Source organism: Vitis riparia, chromosome 19 (genome assembly GCF_004353265.1).
Source record: "Vitis riparia cultivar Riparia Gloire de Montpellier isolate 1030 chromosome 19, EGFV_Vit.rip_1.0, whole genome shotgun sequence".
In the NCBI taxonomy this organism is placed as follows: domain Eukaryota; kingdom Viridiplantae; phylum Streptophyta; class Magnoliopsida; order Vitales; family Vitaceae; genus Vitis; species Vitis riparia.
The window spans coordinates 6782941-6804481 of record NC_048449.1 but is presented as its reverse complement, the minus strand read 5'-3'; the positions used below and the strand labels follow the sequence as shown (position 1 = coordinate 6804481).

Below are 21541 nucleotides of genomic sequence, written 5' to 3'. Positions count from 1 at the left end.
GTGAAATATTTTTAGAAATAATTTAAATAAAATTAATATAATATAAATCAGAATTCTCCCGTTTATAAATCTAACGGTGAGAAAACAAATTTTGATGGGTATGGTAGGAATCATAGAATTCTCATACATTTTTGTCATCAAAAAGGGTATAAACGGATAAAGGAGGGGTTGAAGTAGAATTTCCTCACAAAACCTTAAACCCTAACCCTCTCCTTTGTCCTTCAACGATCATCTGCAAAACCCTAGAGAAACCCAAGTCCCAAAATGCGAAGACCCAATTCCAGACCCCAAAAACGACAATTTGTCAAGCAAAAGCGCCTTACTGAGCTCCAAGAAATCGAGCTCCTCGAATCATGGATAGAGTTTGGCAAACCCGATTCGGGCTCCAATCCTCTGTCGCTCGCTCCACCGCCCTCCAATGCACCCGTCGGCAGAATCGACGGGGATTCGTTCTCTCCGTACGCCGGCTGTGATAGGTTCGATCGTCTGCCGTTGTCGCAGAAGACCATAGATGGGTTGAAGAAATCAGAGTACGTGACTATGACTGAGATTCAGAGAGCTTCGCTGCCGCACTCACTTTGCGGCCGAGATATTCTCGGTGCGGCAAAAACTGGGTCCGGAAAGACTCTGGCGTTTCTGATTCCGGTAAGTTTGTTTTTAACTCAGGACTTCGGAGTGCGTGTTGTTTGGTTGTTGGGAAAGTGTGGGAAAAGAATAGAAATTGAAAGTTTGTTTTGCTTTGGCTATAAGTTTCGTATGTCTGGTTCCTGAGTAAGTGTTGGAAAAGTGAAGAAGTTGGAAGATTTTCTATGTTTTGGCTATAACTCATCGTGTAATTAGTTGCAGAGTATGTGAAGAGAAAGGATATTGGAAGTTTGTTTTATTGGGCTACATAGTTGTCCGTTGGTCAGAGAAAGTTTTTTTTTTTTTTGCATGAATAGGTGTATTTTTAAGAATCTAGGCGTAAGTTTTTCTAAGTGGTTATGGTCTGTTCGTTTTAGTGTTGAAAAAGAAATGAGATTAAAATTTTTAGTTGTTTGGGTAATGCAAATGATAAGAACCTACTCTACTTGATGCAATAGAGACTAGAAGCATATCAGCTGTGGAGGTAGAAAAGTAGTTTAGGAGGAAGACATTGAACTTTATCCCCAAGGGGGGCAAAAAAGGCCAAAACTTAATGTGTATTCTAGTGGTAATTATCAAATGCATCTAAAATTCTGTCAAATCCCCTTTTATGGATAATTCTATCAAAAATTTAATGGGTGGGCATTTGCATCCCATGCACGTGGCTCCACCGCTACTAACATATAGTGATGGCTGAGGTATGGTGAACCAGATGGCATGTTACCTGTGTCTTTGAGATATTATTAGAATGACAAAAAGTTGATCCGGGAAGACTAGAAATTTTTTATTTCAGCAATCACTGAGAAATTTGTGTCATGTTTTGTTAGCTAGATATGGTCAGTAGAATTCAGGAAAAGAAAGTAAAGCTTTGAATCTTATATTTTATTTATTTATTTATTTATTTATAGGCAAACTGGAAATATACTAACTTGAATCTTATGTTTTATGTCACTTGAAATTTGGGTAAAAGGATCAGAACTTGCCTCGCCTAACTAGAATTGTTGTCTAAGGCATAGTTGAGTTTAGGCATTTTGTTGTTAATCAGTTAGTCTGTTTGATTCTTAGAGATAATGATAAGGAATTGGCAAATGCTTGACAAGGGAAGTCATTGTCATATATTTTCCTTTTCCTTGCCTTGCGCTTTCCTAGAACCAAATAAATCCTTCCTCTTATACCAAACAAGGGTAAGGAATAATTTTATTCACAATCCTTTATTTGACTGCCATTTTATGTGATGAGTAGCATGTTTAAAAATGGAGGATTTGCATATGAACTTGTAGATAATGCGAAGTGGGTGTGATTTAACTTCAATGAAACATCAAATGTCCCATTATTTTCACTTGTTCTTAATATCCTACCCTCATGGGCATATGTGCTGGGTTTTTTCTCTTTACCATTAAAAACATTTACAATCATCACAAAAAAGGAACTGTTGATGCCTATCATATTTTTTATTAGGTTCTGGAGAAGTTATACAGATTGAGATGGGGTCCAGAGGATGGAGTTGGAAGCATCATTATATCACCCACAAGGGAATTAACTGGTCAACTTTTTGATGTATTGAAGTCTGTTGGAAAGTACCATTCTTTTAGTGCTGGCCTGCTAATTGGTGGCCGCAAAGATGTTGGCATGGAGAAAGAACATGTAAATGAACTGAACATCTTGGTCTGCACTCCTGGGAGGCTTCTTCAGCACATGGATGAAACTCCAAATTTTGATTGTTCACAACTTCAGGTCAACACAATATTTTTTATTTCAATGTTTTTCTTTCCTTCCACATTCTTTGGCCTTCTGAATTTTCCATTTTTTTTAAGGCTGGGACATAGTTTTAAAAGGTGCAAGGTGCACCTAAGACGCAAAAGTCTCCTATAGCTTAAGCGCAAGGCGCAACACAAATACACATCAATTTTGTAAAATATGATTCAAAATCTAATCCGATCAATAAAAAATTTAAGATTTGAAACATTTAAAAGAAGCATTCAATAAAAAAGTAATGAAATTATATACATTTCGGTATATGATTAGAAATTTCAAAAATAAAAGTGTTTACAAAGGAAGAGTAAAGCTGACAAGGCGCACTTTTTCAATAAGGCACATATCTTGGCAAGCAAGCGCTATAACTTGGGAGTGGTGGCGCCTTGAGCCTAGGCGCACTTAAAGCACGCCTTTTAAAACTATGGGCTGGGAATAAGCTGTGGCTCTTTGCTTTAGCATGTATTGGGGCATGTGTAAATTCTTAAACAGTATATATGTCACCTCTTAGGTTTCATTGCAGGAAATCAACTGTGATGGTTTTCATCATCTCATCATTGTTTCCTTATAAAGTGAGGTCAATTTGAGAAGAAAGAAAGTTTACTGGTTTTTTGCTTATGTAACAATTTCCTACCCATTGTGCCTCACACCAATCATTTAAGATTGTTGATATGATTCCCACCCTACCATAGCTATTAAAAGCTTATGAAACATGATAAGATACAACGATACGATATTATTCTTTATGGAAATTGATAAGTATAACTTGTTAACTCGTAAAACAATATTGTGTTTGCTTAGCTACTGGCTTATTTTCATGATACGTATTCTTGGCAAAAGATGATATTTTAGTTAGATCTGAACATCTTGCTAACTCTTTTCCTTTGGTTACTTTTAATAGTTACAAGCCATTTCATTTATTTTTAATTATTTACATTATATCTATAGATGGACATCAAGTGGTTGATATTATCCCTTTAGGACTAGAACTTCTTGTTTCAGAGGGTGAATCTATTAAACTTGATCATCTATTAATGAGGAATCCCAATATGGGCGTAGTTGGTCAGGGAGATGCAGAAATAGTACTTTAAGATCCATTACATATCCAAGGCCTTTTGTTCTTCTTGGCTTCTGCTATTTTGGCACAAATCTTTTTGATAATTTGAGTTAGACCTAAATTTTGGATATTGTATTTGGGTAGCTACTGGGTTATTTTCTTTTTTCTTTTTCTGCTTGCCTTGGCTTCTGATTTGGGTGTATTTTCCTGGCCAGGGAACAGGTTTTGGTCCTTGATGAGGCAGATCGAATTCTTGATGTAGGCTTTAAGAAGGCCCTAAATGCAATTATTTCACAGTTGCCAAAACACCGTCAAACCTTGCTTTTCTCAGCTACCCAAACAAAATCAGTTCAGGATCTTGCGAGGCTCAGTTTGAAGGACCCAGAGTATCTTAGTGTTCATGAGGAGTCTGCTACAGCTACCCCCAATCGCCTGCAGCAAACTGCAATGATTGTTCCTCTTGACCAGAAGTTAGACATGTTGTGGAGCTTCATAAAGGCGCATCTTAATTCAAGAATTCTGGTTTTTTTTGCAAGTCGTAAGCAGGTAACTTTCACTTATTGGGTAAAAATAGGTCCTCTAATCTTGTTTGATTGCTAAGGAAATATTAGAAAGTTCCTAGATTAAATCTGTTAGTTACTCATTGATTTTTATATGATGCATCTTTGGATCTGTGCATTTGTGATTAAAATGTGTGTTCAATTATTGAGATTAATTTATTAATTTTCTAATTTTCAATGGCAGAGAATATCAAATCCTATCTTTCTGATTTTTCAAAATAAAGTGGAATTGTTGATAGTAGTAGATGTTTAAACAAGTTATGTTTTGGAATTTTAATGGAAGAAATTTCATTGGAATTGATAATAGTTGATTTATTTTGATTTTGTTGTGTTATAAGGAGCTAAACTTCAAAAAATGATTGTAAATTCATTTCTGATTCAAATTTTATGACTTTATTATTGTTTTTGCTTTTAAATGAAGAGTCTATACAAACTTATGGAACTTAATTTCATTGAGATTTAAATGAGTTATGAAACAAAACAGTGGCTACACGTGGTCAAATCTCTGTTCTGATTTGAAACTTTTAGGATTTATTTTAAATTCATTTATTATCCAAAGTAGGTGATTATTATGTGATGGTTTTGTTGATGAGCGAAGGTTCAGAAAAAAAATTTGGATTAAATTTGTTTGAGAATTAAGGGTTAAAATGATGGAATGTAGATAACTTATATTTTGTTTTTTTCACAATAACTTTGTAGATTTATGGTAAATTCAGTTCTTAGTCAAATTGGATGAAATTGGGGTAGTTTGGTTTATTTATAAATTTTCAAAAGTAAATTTGGTTTTGTTTGGAATGATAAATTGAGTTTGGGTGTTGTAGAAGTTAAAGATTGATTAGTGAAAAAAGAAAAAGTGACTTTTTCACTAAGAGAAAAGTTTAAAAAAATCACTTTTCTATTAAGACAAAATTGAATAAAAAAAACAAACAACTCTAGACTGCTTGAAGTATGGAAGCCTTGCCTCTTCATTTCTGCAAGAGATCGTCCAAGAAGATTTGATATATAAGATACATTTATGGTGGTTGTGACTATGGTCCTGCACCGAAGAAAAATATTTGAGGAATGAGTTAAGTTGATCTTACCCTGTCTCACATCAAGATCTTTACAGGGTAATGCTTTCTGCATGATTTTTACACCGGATACAAAAGGATCTTGTAGTTGCATAGTTGTCATAATACATCGTGTCATGTATGACACAATGTATACATCATGGACACTTTTGTGTGCCCTTTTTAGGCGCTTTAAATACAATTGCTTTTACCTATCAAAAAAAAAAAAAAAAAATAGTTGGGCATCTTTTTGTTTCAATGCTTCTGCATTAATAGTCCTCTAATATTTGTTTCAGTCATCTTTCAGTGTCATTTTTACTTCTCTTTTATTATCACGATTTACACTGCATTATATCCCTGTCATCATGTTTACTTGACTGTGCGGTGCATTTTCATCTGTGCGTTTTCATCTTTCCTTCTACTATCATAGTTGATGTTGAATTGCACTATTCAATAGGTAAAATTCGTATTTGAAGCATTCAAGAAACTGCGTCCAGGAATCCCATTGAAGTGTCTTCATGGGAAGATGAATCAACAGAAAAGGATGGGAATATATTCCCAGTTCTGTGAGAGTCGTTCAGTACTCTTCTCAACTGATGTTGCTTCAAGAGGTCTTGATTTCAATAAGGGAGTTGACTGGGTCATTCAGGTGGGTTATTTCTGGTGAATTTTGTTTTTACTGATGACTGTGGTCTCAGTTCTTTGTTATATTTCCAGGTAGATTGTCCAGAAGATGTTGCAGCTTACATACATAGAGTTGGTCGCACTGCTCGCTATCATTCTGAAGGAAGGTCAGTTTTATTCCTGGTGCCTTCAGAGACAGAAATGCTGAAAAAATTAGAAGTGGCAAAAATACCGATTCACCTTATCAAGGTAGACTGTTATTATTCCCAAAACCAACCGTTTGTAGTTCTCCTTTGTTTTCAGTTGGATGGTCAAGGCAGCTGATTGATGCTATCATACAAGGGCTGCCTAACAAACAAGATGTTCAAATCTATGTCAACCATGTTGTGCCATGGTGTATATGTGATCTGTTTAGAAGCTGAACTTTCTATGCTATGGCAAATATGTGATTTATTTAGAAGCTAAACTTTCCGTTCATCTGCTCCTCTTTTACAGGCTAACACAAAACGACTGCAACAGGTGTCTAAATTATTACAAGATTTACTAGTTAAGTGTAATGATATGCGATATCTGGCACAAAAAGCCTTCATCACATATTTGAGGTCCATTCATAAGCAAGGAGACAAAGAGGTCTTTGATGTGATGAAACTACCAGTTGAGGAGTTCTCTGTATCATTGGGTTTACCAATGACCCCAAAAGTTCGCTTTCTAAATCAGAAAACCAAGAGCAAATTAATGCCAGCAGAAACCTCTCTTCATCTACCTGAAATTTCTGACGAGGAGAATTTGTCAGAGATTCCTAGAAGTAAAGAAGTTACTGTGGGATCCAAGGAGCTGGAGGTGGATAAAGGTTTTCTTTTAACAGAGTCCCCTGATGAAGCTGAAGGACAAGCAACAGAAATTGAAGCTGTTGGGTATGTTACTTTTCTAGAATATTTCACCTAAAGAACCATAATTTGATAGTAGAGCAAATATGAACTGCGGATGAATTCCATTCATCACTAGAATCCAATTAGATGTTCATGACTCTCAATAGTTGGTAGGCTTATTTAGAACGATGCGACAGGTTTGACACCCTCTAATATCCCATCCCGATTGTTCAATTTGTTTGGTGCCAGCTTGCTGTTTAGATTTATTGCTATGCCCTCTGTGCCTGTGTTGCAATCTCCATTGACATAGATGCTAAGTGAGAATTTTTTTTCCCCTTGGTTCTGCAGCCTAGGAACTAGGGTTACAAAGAAAAAGAAGCTGAAGATCAACGTTCATAGACCAGTGGGGTCTAGGGTAGTTTTTGACGAAGAAGGCAACACACTTCCTCCATTAGCAAAAATTGCTGACAGAGACAGTGGCAACGACTTGCTTCAACTTGACAAAGGTATAGTCATTCTTGAAGTGCAAATCTTAAAAGCTTTGTTGCAAATGCATACTTTTTTGAACTTGAGGGCAAACAATGTGAGAGAGCTAATGCATAAATATTGTCATGATGAGATAATAAACCTAGTGATTTTCACCAAAAATGTTTGCTTCTAAATATGGTGTGAATGAATAAGTTGGTTTTGTGCATTTGTCAATAAGTCAAACTGCTCCTGTGCAGTGAAAGAAAGATATGCGAAGCTGAGGGAAGAGATGAAACCGCGAGACAAAGAAGACAAGCTTCTGCACCGTCAGCGTCTCAAAGATAAGCGAATGAAAGAGAAGATGAAGATGAAGAGCAGGAGGAGCGAAGAAGAGTATGAAGAGGACGAGGAAGATCTTTCTGGGTCAGACGCAGAAGCAGCCGCAGCTAGAAAGAGTAAAAGGTCAAAAATATATTTTGACAGCGATAATGGTGAAAGTGAGGGAGAAGGAAATGAGGATAAAGTTAAATTCAGTGCTGAGTCAATTTCTTTGGCAGAGCAAGAAGCCCTGGCTCTGAAGCTGCTGAATTCAATGCACTCTTAATTATCATCAGGCATACTTACATGTATTGAGGGCAATTTTGGTTATTATTGGTTGAAGAGAGTTTTGCGTTCTTTCTGGACTGAGGCATTACATGTAATCAGAAATTGGTTAAGAGTAATTTCCTAACGTTATATTGGGTTTCGGAAAATACTAAGGAAAGAAAAAAAATACAAAGAAAAATAATTTTTTTATATTTGGTTCTCTTATGAAAAAATTAAAAAAAATCAAATATAATTAAAGCTAATTTAAAATTTATGAATTTTTAAATTATTTAATATTTGATGAATTAAAATAAATAAAATAATTTTAAGTAACAAAAAAATAATAATTTATCAATTTTTAATTCATATTTTTATTTTTCTTCATTTTATCTTTCCTTCTACTTTTTTTCCTCGTATTTTTCTTCAAATTTTAATGGAAATCAAACATAGTCTAAATCTTTTATTAATGGGGAGGTTGTTGATGTTTCCCTTTGACTTTCTCTGAAACAATTATATTGGAGAAAACTGAGCCTCCCCGAATGGAATGTAAAACCATTTTTCCATTTTTGGAGGAACATTTGAGAATTGGGTTACAGGATATAACGTCACAAAGTATTAAATCTTAAAGATGGCAGTGAAAGCCTCGTCTTCCCTTCATCCCAGTATATGCTGGGCCAGGCCAACAGTTTCAGCAAACTGCAAAGTGAAGCACAAGAACAATATATATATATATATATATATATATGGATGTGATGCGTTTCCAGTTCCCAACCACTAAAGCCCATGATCCCAAGAGGATCGGATCTGGGCTCATGCTACAACAAAAACAGGAACAACGCCAAGAAAAACAAATTGAGGCAATTTATCGTAAACGGTAGCTGTTATAATTTCTAAATGGCAGCAACTGAAGAGTTCATATTATATATGTATATAAATGTAAACCATATTTTGTCTGCCAAGTGCATTCATGACCTTAAAATAGCCTCCAGCCCACTCATTAGTTTCCACAAAGAACAAAAGAGAGACGAATGAAAGAGGAGCTAAAACAAAACAATGTGTAATGTCTAAGCAAAGCTGATCCCAGAACCGATCACCATCATATTACACCCAGTTTCAACATCCGAACAAAGCCACTACCCCACCAAAGAGTGGAACCCATTAAACCCAGCCATCAAGACCTCTCTGCTTCATCAGCAACAGATCACTGCATTTATCCAAAAACAATTACATCATGAATGCCAGGAGAAATAAATATAAATTGGAAGGGGGAAAAAAACGATGAGTACATAATATTTTTCGTAAGTCAGGCCCCACCAACAAGCATGTAGCATCCAGTGTCCTACAACTAGCATTTAACTGCCAGCCAACTATTAAGGAGTTGAAATTTGAAATTTTAAACATAAACCAATCAATGAAAGATTGGCATTAGGCCAATATTCCAGAAGTTGCCCAGTGAAATCATGGATGAGAGAGAGCAGTTCAGACAATTTTTATAGTTTTTTGAAATTGAGATGAAGGTGATGGCCATACACCATGACTGCCAGCTTTAGAGGCATAAGAACTTCTCATCCAACCAGGCAGAATGAGAGAGTACTGGGGATTCTAGCTTTATAAGCATAGAAGCTTTTCTCTGAACCAGGCAAAACAAGATGTTCAGTGACCATACTTCCAGTGATAACTTGATTCCATGTCAAAACATAGACAACCCTTTTTCTAGGCGTAAAAATATGGGTGAACTTATTATCAGGCAGCCTATTTTCTGAACTTCAGAATACCCATCTATTTTAAATGAAAGAAAACATTGAACTCAACAAGGTTTGATGAAGGCATCACATATTCCACAAGTAGTCAAAACACCCTCAGCAAGCTGGTAATGTTATAAAAAAAAGAGCTACTTAAGAAACAAGGAGCTGAAGCTTATATAACATGGTCTTACTTGCTGTGGCTGCTGGTAATTTCCATATCCAGGATAGGCTCCATAGTACATGTTAGGGTCTTGAGGAGGTGGCGCATACCCATATGCCTCATATCCTTGAGCATATCCATAATATCCACCATTCCACTGGGCCTGATCTGGCTGGGCCTGACCAATCCAATAAATGGCTCCTCCAATTAGTCAGATAAACAGGAACATGCAATAAACCAAAAATTCTTTTAAGATATTTGGTACGAGTTTAACAAACCTGTTTGTTCGAAGGACTACGCCCCCATGAAAGACGAATACTCTGTGCTCCTAATTGAGTACCATTTAACCCAGCTAAAGCTTGCTCAGCACAAGCTCTAGACCCATGACATGGGCAAACAAAAGAACAGAGTAAGAAAATGGGGTCAGGGAAAAAAATTAGCACACTTATATGGAAAGTCATAGGCTTGCTTACCTATTAGCGAATTGAACAAACCCACAGCGCTTGCCTACTGGTATTTTCACATGAACCAATTCACCATATTGGCTAAACACTTGTCTCAAATAGTCATCAGTAACATTGGAGTCCAAACCACCAACAAATATCTGTAAAAAATATATACATATATTAAAGAGTCATTACCACATAGCACAAGAATGAATAATATCAACATTAGAACAGATTACCCACTGTTGTGTTATTTGGATCACTCTCACCCTGATTTCCTTGAGTATTCTGAAAAGAAGCTGCAAATAACAAATTGATGTGAAGGAAACTAGAATATATTATGTGAGTCCAAAAAATTTGATCAGCATACAGATAGAGTGTTGAGGGATTTCTATATGCTTTTAAGAAGCACTAAGCATTCAACTGAGGGGACAGGCAAGAAAAAGGACATGCCTGATTGCCTGGTGATAGTTAAATGTTCAGCCTGAGATAAACTTGGCATGATACAAACATTAATAAATTGTTTAACCCCACAATAAAGAAAAATAGTTAACCAACTTTCTTGACAGGAATATAATCAAAACACAGCATGAACAAGTAAAAACATGGATTAGCACCTCAATATCCTATTTAACATTGCACACTCATATAACAAAACACATAATAATCTATTAGAGACTTCAAATCAGTCTCCCAAGAATCTTATCATATTATTGGTCCTCCGCATCTAAAGACCAATTTCTGAATCAGTCTCAGGTTCATTGTCACTTCAAATGAACACAAACTGTTTATATTTTGCTATTTTGAGGTTCTTGGATGGTATAGAGCAAAGTTGACAAGAATTACACCACCACCACTTTGTAGATGAAAGGCTGTATCTCTATCTAATGAAAGCACACGATACTACCACTGTACCAATCATTTCCCACTGAATGAACACTTTCGGAAAACCTATATCTAAAATTTTTTTTGATAGGTAAAGAAAGATATGTACGAATTAATAATACAAAAAAAAAGTACACCAAAGTACATAGGACATGTACAATGAGCACCAAACGGAAGACCTCAAAAAAGTGCACAAAAATTCCTGAAGACACTCAAGAAGACCCAACCCACTCTCCAAAATCAAACTAAGGCACCAGACCTTCTCTTACAAGCTAACCCAAGCAGAAAGATTAAAAAGGAACGACAGAAATGACAGTTTTTAACTTTTGATCATTTTGTTCCTTATCCTCAAAAGCTCTTTGATTATGTTTCCTCTAAATTGTCCAAAATATGCAAAGAGGAGTTTTGTTTCCACACCTTTTTCATTTTCTCCACTACAAAGGAGTCATGCCAATTTAAAAGGGTATCTTTGACCACAGAAGAGATCACCCTATCTATACTGAAAAATGGAAAACAAAATGTGCCAAAGAATCCTTGCTTTAGAGTAGTGAAGAAGAATATGATCAATCAACTCCCCCTCCTGTTTGCACATAAAACATCTATTCACTAGCGATCGCCCTCTCTTCTAGAGATTGTCTAAAGTTAAAACTTTTCCCCCAACTTGCTTTCCACACAAAGAAAAAAAATTCACCTTAGACAGGACCCATGGATTCCAAATAATGTTCTTTGGGAAAAGGACTACCCTCCCCACCTCCAAGGCTGCATAGAAATTTGACTGAAAACAGTCCCTTTTTTGCTTCTTCCCCGATCACCTTGTCATTAACTTCCCTTCTAATCGTCTTTGCTTGGAACAATGAAAAAAATTCTCAACATCTTTCATCTCCTAATCATTAACATGCCTTGTGAATCGCAGTGACCAAAGTTTCCCCGCCACCCCCACCACCCAAGTCTTCCCACAAATCCGCTACCCAAGCTTCCTTTAACGAAGCCAAAGCATACAAAGAGGCAAAGAAGTTACACAAAGGCTCCTTCACACACCATCTATTTGTCCAAAACTTAACCCTTCTATCATTTCCCACTTCAAACAAGGTCTTACTAAAGAAAAGATCTCACCCCTTAAAGCTTTCCAAACACCAACCCCATAACCACCGCTGACTTCACAAGTGTGCCAACCTGCTCCTTCTTTCCCATACTTCCCCTCTATAATTTGCTTCCATAAAACTTCTCCTTTAGAAGCATATCTCCAACTCCACTTTCCAAGGAGGGCCCGATTCAGTAAAGAAAGACTTCAAATACCCAATCCCCCCTTTCTTTTATCTGTACAAACAGTCGACCATCTAACCAAATGAAGCTTCTTTTCCAAATTCCCACCTCCCCAAGGAAAGTCTAATCTTTTCTAACCTCAATTTTACCTTTCTATGGATTACAAACAGGGATATGAAGTAGATCGACAGGCTCAACAAAGTACTTCTAATCAAAGTTAAGTGTTCTCCCCTTTGAGATGTATTGTCTTTTCCACATCAAAAGTCTTCTACGAAACTTCACCTCCACTTTGTCCCAAACTGCTTCAGATTTGCAAGAGGCTCTTGGAGGCAACCCTAGGTAAAAAGATGGAATTTTCCCCAACTTGCAACCCAATTCCATTGCCAAAATCTCTACTTCCGTAACCCCCCCAATTGGGATCAATTGCCAAAACTTCAGTTATTCTAATTCCTAAGAAAGAACCTTTCATATAAATTAAATTTAGTCATGCAATAGTACTAAACCCAACCATTTGGATTGGAATGGTTCATTAAGTTGAATTAGAAGTCATATTTTCCTTGACAACATTGTCCAACCTTGTGTTGGCTTCATAAATCTTGTTCCAAGATTCCGCTCATTGGAAACCATATCTTTGTGTTTTTAAGTCGATAATTCATAATACTGCCAAACCTATCAAAGGCAGAACAACAATGAATCATATGTCATATGGTTCCTTCCATTTCATACCATCCTCATACAAAGAAATATACTGAAAATGATTCCTTCAATCTCAGCTAAAAAGTTAGCCAAGAAGACATTAAGTTACAACCTTATCAGATATATTCTTTATCATATTTCATGTACTGAATAATTTTTAGAATACTTTCAACTGACTTCTCTACTAAAGGCTAATTTATTTGCAGCATCACTTTTCCCAAAGACATTTTCATAACAAATTAAACACACAACACTTCATGCCTTAAGCACATTGTGAACACATACCTTTTAGCAAAACATCTCAATAATATTATATAAGTATTTCACATTCAGGAGTTCTTTTCAATAGCCACATCTGCCTAACACTATTTTTCATTGACTTCTGCACAATGAATTAAAAAATCCACAATTCTACCACATTCTGCACAAATATTTAAGTGGGAATGTTTCCACGACTTCATCAACAAAGTAACATGTATTGCATCATATTCAATTCATCTTTTTAATTTGTATGGAGTGAGTGTATCCATCAATATCATCTTATAAGTGAGACACTTGGCTGGTGTCCACTTAGATCTCACTTTAAGTTAGCTTCTAACTAATCCTAATCACTCATTAATCCTGGTACTACCTCCCATCTGTACATGTCCTCTTCATGTTACTTTCTATGATAATCAATGTGGATAAACATGTGCTTGTCCAACAAGACAAACAAACATTGGATCCTATCATCCTAACATGTCATTTCACACAATCACTTTCAAGTCAATCCCATACATGCCTTCCACTTCCAAAGACACATGTTGGAATATTAAATAACAAAATCATACCATGAGAGTACCAAAAAACATGAGATTAGAAATATAATCAAAGCCAACAAAATGCTAAAAACTTACACTCACTCAGAAATGAAGACAGATGCACAACATATCACATAAAATGTCAGAAAAAAAATTGACAATATCATCAATTTTACTACTGTGGGAAAAATGGCTTTTTGTCGGGTACCTTCAGAAAAATATGGACAACAATGTTATATTCAAATGGAGAGTACAGTATTACAATAGATATATTCACAGATCTGTTCATACGGAAACATTTGAGTGAGGTACAAGAGGATCAACGCTTGCTTTTATAGAAATTTGATAAGGCATTTACTTAAGCTTCTAATGCCCGTCAATTAATTGAGGGAAGTTAAAACTTTATGAACTAGACGGGCATTAAGTCTTTCCTTCCAATTGTAGACATCCTGAGAAGCAATATAAGCATCAAAAAGATAGGGAAATAAATGATAGTGCAATAGGGAGAACATACTTGAAGCACAACCATAAAGAGCCTATCCTAAGAAGGGTAAGATACTGCATGGCCACATGCAAGAAATTGAAGCCATGGCTGCAACTAGTTCTAGCATTTAACTTTTAAGCAATAAAATGCTCCCAAAAAATGCATTCCCTCATGACAAAAAAGCTGAAAATTGGAAGCGAAATTACCCATGGGAACCCAAAAAAAGGAAAGGAAAACTTGTATTCAGATATACGGTAATAGTGTAAAGGAACTGAACCATGACGAAATAAAACAACGGTTCTTCTGGATTTACTAAATAAGAAAAAATTATGGAAAAGGAAATGCAAACTTCGGAAAAATGTATGAAATTTAACTTGACTGGTAGCTCTTCAAATATAAAGAACTGGAAAGTAAGTGAATGTAGCATGATAAATGCCACAAGAAAATGAAGCAAGAAGAAACTTATGACATAAACAAAATAACTGACCTAAAATGAGGCCACGCACTAAAGTGGAATCATTTCAGCTGAAATCAGTTCCAGGCCCCCCAAAATGAGAGCCTCTTGGAGTCCTGCTTTGAGACAACATGAGTTTTATATAAGTTTTTGCATGTTTTAACATAATTAATGCGGCCAAGTTTAAGAACTGGAAGGAAATGACTTTGCAAATTCCGCCTATCTTCAAGTGCTTAACTGAAAGATCGTCAAAATTTTAGAACACTGTTTTGATAGTATCACCTCAAAAAGGTATCAACAAACATTCAGCTCACTACTTCAAGTAATGCTAAATTAGAAAATGTCAAAATCATTGGGAACAAACAACATAACCACCCTGAAACATTAGCCATTTAAATACTGAATCACAACATCACTATAATAATATTTTCTTCTGCAGCACTAATGAGCATAAATATAACTTGTAGTAATTACAGAAGTACCTACCTTTCTGGAATTGCTGGCCACCAACAGGTTTCTTGGTAGCAGCAGGGCCAATTCGCATGGGTCTGGTTGAACAGAACATTCCATTCATTTCATTCATTGCACGCAGTTGTTCACCTTCATCTCCAAACCTCACAAACCCATAACCCTTAGAACGCCCAGTGGTCCTATCAGTGACCACCTTTGCACCCTTAACCGATGGATAGTGGCCTCTGAATGTTTCTTGTAACACGTAATCTGTCACATCAGAAGCCAAATCTCCAACAAAGATAGTATAGTCAGGAGTGTCATCTGCACGTCTCTCACCAGCACCAAGAGTGGCCCAGTTCAGTCGGAAGTTCTGTTCAGAATTTGGCATCAATGTGCCATTGTAAGTCTGCAGAATCCTTTCGGCTGCAGCACGAGTAGCCAATTCAATAAAGCCATAGCCCTCACATTGGCCAGTTTGCTTATTTCGGATAACCTTCACTGAAACCACCTGTAGGAATCCAAAATGGCAGCAATGAACAAATGAGAAAAACTAATTAGATACAACATAGGGAAGATAGGTAACAGGCATAAAGACATACATGACAAGTGGTAATAAATAAACTTCCTCCCCACTGAACAAGATTTCATCAAGATGTACAAGAAACATCAAGTACAAGCTACTGTTTCATGTAAGTTCATAAGCCTGATTACCAATTACCGATCAATACTAAATTTGTCACTCAACCAGGATACTAGAAAAAACTAGTGTTCCTTTTAATAAAATTAAGTTGCCAAATAACTAATCAAGAGCACGGAAAATACGTGGCTCTAACTTCAATAGCAACTCTTGCTGGATCAACTTGGACATACATTACAATCTCATGGGAATTGATTGTCCCACTTGTGTATTAAGTATGAGTTTAGTAATTACAATTCCCTTGGGTGGGGCAACTTTAAATTGGACCAAAAAAAAAAATTGTTCCAGAAGTAGTAAAAATACCAAACAACATAAAATATAGTTTCAGATGCTACATAAAATTGTCGGACCCATTCAATTTGCAGGGAAATCATTTAATTTGCCTGGAACAAGAAATCATACACAAGCTACTGAAAAGGTGTAAGAAATAAACAAATCAATTTTTTATAATCTACCACTCAAATATTAGACTCTTTCATATCTCAGAAACTGAACTGGGATCAACATTTTATTCTTCCCTAGGGTTAGCCCTCTACTAATACCTGGTTGAGACAAGCAACGGTGACAGCTTAATGTTAGAAACTAAAACCGTCACCAAAACAATAAAAACAGTAAATAATAGAAATAAGCATAAACACCCCAGCATAAATCCCATCACATAGAGGAAAACTACAAAATAAACATGCATGCCTCCATTTATCACCATACAGAAACATTTTCCATGGAACCTTTTCTGAAGCAAAAAATCACATGTAAAAAGGAACTTTTTTTCAAAAATATACTCTCAAACATAAAAATAATGTTCATGAAAAATAAATTAATAAATTTCCAGTGTCGAAGAACATCTTTTAAAGTAAGGCAGTGCATTCAGATGAAGCAATATATGCCATGAAAATTTTATTGAGTAAGATAAAATTAAATTTGAAATGCTAAATAGAAACTTTCCCCACAACGAACCGCAAATATGACAAACTCTCCCAATAGTAAAGATATTCTATCAAAACCTTTTCCAGATTCCGGCGTAATCAAACGGAACCTAGCTTGTAAAAGAACAATTCCCGTAGTAACAGTTTCCCATCAAACAAATAAAACACAAAGAAAATCACACACATATGGTATACCTCTCCGGCCTGAGAGAAACATCCCCACAGATAGTTCTCTTCCATCCACGGCTGCAAATCTCCGATCCACAGCGACCGAATCTCTTCGGGATTGCTCGCCTGCGGCGCGGCCACATACTGCTGCTGCTGGGGTGGCGGCGCCATCTGGGGCTGGGCCTGGGGCGGCGGAACTGGCGCCTGTTGCGCCCAAGCCGGCGGGGGCTGCGTCTGTTGCTGCTGCTGCGGAGGCGGCATCATCATCCACTGCTGCTGTGGCGGGGGCTGCTGGTACTGCGGCGGCTGCTGCTGATCCATAGGTGCCGGTTGCATCGAAGGTGGGACAACGCCTGGAGCCGGCTGCATCATGGTGTAAGAAGAAGGATAAGAAGAAGAAACCCTAACCCTAAGCTGAATAGTTTAAGCCCTACTGTGGATAAGGGCGTCCGAGATCAGGAGAGTGATCTGTAAACCCTAGCCCTAAACGCTGAAAGAGAGAGATATTCTGGGGTCGGGTGATCCCTTTTATAGTGTTCTCAAAGACTGCCAGGTGGACATTACTTATCGAATATTCGGGTCCTTTCTCGGGTCCGGTATGAATGGGCCCGGAGTCCGTCTCGTCCATGGGCCGTCTAAACGAGGTGACGCAAGCTATAGAAAAATAAAAAGAAATAAAAAATAAATTTAAATTTAATAATTTATTTTTACATATTTTTCAAACTCATTACATATTTTTCTTTATTATAATAAACTTAAATAATTTAAAATATATATAAATTTTAAATTAATTTTAATTATATTTATTTTTTATATTTTTTTGTTAACATATTTTTTCTTTCTTAATATTTTCAAATAACTAAACATAACATAATGAAAAAACCGAACATCAAAATTTTGAGAACTCCACCCCAAATGGAAAAAGGTTACTAAAAATTGTGATCCCGACAACCAAATCAAATAAGAATAAATTATTTACAATAATCATAATCATTAAAAAATTACCTACTTAAAATCATGATAGTGAAATATTACTAATTCTCTATTGTTTGCAAATTACTTACTAACAATAAATAAAGCTATTTGTTAGTGTTTTAAATTTGATTAGCAATTTTATTTTTTATGGACATATTCTAACACGTGAAAAGAAATCTTTAATAGTAATAATTTCTATTTAATTCAGGCCACTTGATTTGAATAAAGGTAAGCATGTGTTTGGTGCGTTACGACATTGTAAGGCCTACTTAAAAGTGGTAGTTTACATTTATGTCAATTTAATTATTCTATACATTCATTTCATTTACGCATACTTTGAAATATTATGACCATATTTGATTTCTAAAAAGTACTAAATAAAGAAAAAAACTGTTAAGAAAAATGATTTTTTTATGTTCGATTTTACTGTGAAAAATATGAAATAAAATAAAATATAATTAAAATTAATTAAAAATTTTGTGTATTTTTTAATTATTTAATCTTCATATAATATAGAAAAATAAATTAAATGGGTTTAAAGAAACATACAAAAATAATTTATTTACTGTTATTTTTTTTTTTTCTTTCTATTTTATTTCCCTCGCATTTTCCTTGAATGTTTTGAAACCAAACTTAACCTAATCCTATTAAGACTTTAAGACATATACTAATAAATATTTATTATATTTGAAACAGCAGAGTCGGTATTTTCTTTCGCACCTATGTTTTTATTTCTTATTCTCTTGATTTTTTTCTAAGTCAATTTTTTTTCTTCAAACCCCCATTATTAAGAAAAAAGGTATTTAAGATAAGTTCAAAGCTAATTTCAACTATTCTACATTTTTTAAAATCTATATATTAATATGATATGAATAGATTTTAAAAAAGACAACTAATTTTATGGTATTCAAACTTGTAAGGCATATATCAAAAGAATATTTCAAAGTATAATTAAAATTAATTAAAAATTTTGTGTATTTTTTAATTATTTAATCTTCATATAATATAGAAAAATAAATTAAATGGGTTTAAAGAAACATACAAAAATAATTTATCTACTATTAATTTATTTTTATTTTTTATTTTCTTTCCATTTTATTTCCCTCGCATTTTCCTTGAATGTTTTGGAACCAAACATAACCTAATCCTATTAAGACTTTAAGACATATACTAATAAATATTTATTATATTTGAAACAGCAGAGTCGGTATTTTCTTTCGCACCTATGTTTTTATTCCTTATTCTCTTGATTTTTTTCTAAGTCAAATTTTTTTCTTCAAACCCTCATTATTAAGAAAAAAGGTATTTAAGATAAGTTCAAAGCTAATTTCAACTATTCTACATTTTTTAAAATCTATATATTAATATGATATGAATAGATTTTAAAAAAGACGACTAATTTTATGGTATTCAAACTTGTAAGGCAGATATCAAAAGAATATTTCAAAGTATAGTTTTGAATGTTCTTTAAATGTGTTTGAATGCATGGCTCCACACCTAGAACCAAAAAATTAAGACAAATGCCAAAAGAATGGAAAATGAAAGGTGAGATAGATTCAAACATAGGATATGAAATGTTGAATGTTGTTGCTTGGTTCAAACCTCCCATGGTCAATTTTTAACACTTGACCGTATTTTTACATGGTTCTACATATTTGTGGACCATATTTTATATGGTCTCTACATATTGGATAGTAATTGCTTTAAAATCCATAAATATGTTACTCAAAATATGGTGACATTGAATGTGATAAAAGATTTGACCTACTTTATTTTGACATCAATTGATTTTTAAATAAAATTGTTAAAGTTATATTAGGGTTCAAGTAACGAGAAATGTCTTAATGAAGAGTGATTGTTGGGCGTAGTAATTTGGTTAGGTGCAATGGTTAAAACCGAATCCAATACTGCTAACTATAATTTTTATGTTTTAAAACAAACATTTTGATAAAAAATATATATATATATACAGTAATGGATATAAAAATAATGATAGATCAACCAAATGATAACGTTATCAAGTGATATAAAAAGTTTTGGCTTACTTTCACAAGATACAAATCGATTTTAAGATATAGTCAAAACTCGATGTAAAATTATGATTTTTTATATATCAAAACTAAGAAATATAAAATATATCAAAATAAACGTTTTCACAATATCAACATTCATTTTTAAAGATTATGACTTTGATTGCAGTATCAACTTCTAACTAAAACAACAAACATGAAAACTATCCAAACATGTTATAAGAAACCAATTTTAAATTTAACTAACTGTGCTATTATTTGATTCATCTGCATATAAATCAAAATCGTGTTTAATAATTTTTTTTCCTACTTTTACATACAATTATATACTAATGAGAGTTTCAATTATATTTAAAGTTTGTCTGATAATGATTTTATAAAATATTTTTAGTTTAAAAAGTGTTTATAAAAAAAATTTAAAAAATATTAAATGTTTCACAAAATTTAAGAAATACTTTTAAAAATTTGAAAAATTATTTATAGTATTAAAAAATCACTTATAATATTTTATAGAAAAACACTTTAAATGTGATTCTTCTAAAAATACTTCATGAGAAAACACTTTAAAAATATTTGAAGCAAAAACATTTCCAAACGTACTCTTACTAAAGTAAATGAAAAGAAAACTCCGTATTTTTTTTTGAATGGAGAAAAATATACTAAAATAACATGCCATTGGGGTGCTTTTCCCATTTCCTATAGTTTTAGAATGGTATAAAACAACCAAACAATGGAGGGTTAGAATGGTAAAAAACTTTCACAGTAAAAAAAAAAAAATCATATTTAATTTATATTGTTTGGTTGTAATGAAAAACATATTAAAAAATTAAACAAATGAAGAGTTTAAAGATTTATAAAAGTTATGTTTGCTTTTGGAAAATACTACAAAAGGAAAAAAAAATGGTTTTCTCATATTTGGTTTTAACATGAAAAAAAAAATTATAATTTAAATTTGTCAAAAACTTTATATATTTTAAAATTATTTAATATTTATATAATACAAAAAAAAAAAGTAAATTGAGTATTAAAAAATATGTAAAACTAATTTATTGAGTTTAAACCTATTTTTTATTTTTTAATTTTATTTCCCTTACATTTTCTTTCAAAATTTTCGCAAAATCGAACATAACCTAAATATCTAAGTAATTTATGAAAGTTTAGACGTTGTTTTACAAAACTACAATCCTTCATTTTTTTTGCCCAAAAGTAAAAAACTTATCCTTTGTTTATTTTTTAATTAAGAGATCTTCAAATAGTTATGTGTACAACACATAATTGACAAGTGTAAAAACTACGAGATTTAGTGACCATTACGTACATTCACTAATTATAAAAGATTAAATACAAAATTTACTTGGTTAAATGCTACTTATCTCACAAATTTTATGCTAGTTAGAAACTTTTTTTTTTTGGGCATTTACGACAATTCCATGATTATTAGTGGATTTCTTAATATTTTCGGGGATGCAATCAACTATCACATTATTGATCTAATAATAATTTAACTTTAAGAATGTCGAGTTAACATAAAAATAATGACAATATGCTAGAGGCCATAAAATGATAAAAATAAAATAGAATTATATTTTCATAAGAAAAAAAAAGATGTAGATAGAATAAATTTAATACGTTCCATTTTAACAATTTATTTATTTAATATATGTTTGGTAAATGGGATTATCAATTAATTAGAAATTTGGAATACACGGAACTGAAATACCCAATCCACGTTGGGAACATCATGCCCCTGGAACCAAACAGGTGCTTCTAA

At 33.9% G+C, this 21541-nt stretch overlaps 2 protein-coding genes across 2 annotated transcripts; one reads left to right on the top strand and one right to left on the bottom strand.

Moving 5' to 3' along the window:
* Nucleotides 1-131: 131 nt before the first annotated feature.
* LOC117909502 (DEAD-box ATP-dependent RNA helicase 32) lies at nucleotides 132-7748 on the top strand. Its single transcript, XM_034823542.1, has 8 exons — nucleotides 132-645; nucleotides 2083-2358; nucleotides 3656-3979; nucleotides 5500-5691; nucleotides 5760-5915; nucleotides 6162-6580; nucleotides 6884-7041; nucleotides 7261-7748. The coding sequence occupies exons 1-8, from the start codon at nucleotides 265-267 to the stop codon at nucleotides 7605-7607; spliced, it is 2253 nt and encodes a 750-aa protein (XP_034679433.1). The 5' UTR covers nucleotides 132-264; the 3' UTR covers nucleotides 7608-7748.
* Nucleotides 7749-8449: 701 nt separating this feature from the next.
* On the bottom strand, nucleotides 8450-17262 carry LOC117908553 (polyadenylate-binding protein RBP45-like). The gene is made up of 7 exons (XM_034822194.1): nucleotides 16793-17262; nucleotides 15008-15482; nucleotides 10183-10238; nucleotides 9967-10097; nucleotides 9772-9868; nucleotides 9525-9671; nucleotides 8450-8792 (listed from the first exon to the last, which is right to left on the bottom strand). Exons 1-7 carry the CDS (start codon nucleotides 17135-17137, stop codon nucleotides 8790-8792), a joined length of 1254 nt encoding a protein of 417 aa, XP_034678085.1. The 5' UTR covers nucleotides 17138-17262; the 3' UTR covers nucleotides 8450-8789.
* Nucleotides 17263-21541: the final 4279 nt, after the last annotated feature.

Coding starts and splice junctions, on each gene's coding strand:
- LOC117909502 (XM_034823542.1), top strand. CDS start 265: ATGCGAAGACCCAATTCCAGACCCCAAAAACGACAATTTGTCAAGCAA. Junction 646..2,082: donor CTCTGGCGTTTCTGATTCCG/GTAAGTTTGTTT, acceptor ATTTTTTATTAG/GTTCTGGAGAAGTTATACAG. Junction 5,916..6,161: donor TACCGATTCACCTTATCAAG/GTAGACTGTTAT, acceptor CCTCTTTTACAG/GCTAACACAAAACGACTGCA.
- LOC117908553 (XM_034822194.1), bottom strand. CDS start 17,137: ATGATGCAGCCGGCTCCAGGCGTTGTCCCACCTTCGATGCAACCGGCA. Junction 10,239..15,007: donor TGGCCAGCAATTCCAGAAAG/GTAGGTACTTCT, acceptor TGTTATTTGCAG/CTTCTTTTCAGAATACTCAA. Junction 9,672..9,771: donor GTAGTCCTTCGAACAAACAG/GTTTGTTAAACT, acceptor TGGATTGGTCAG/GCCCAGCCAGATCAGGCCCA.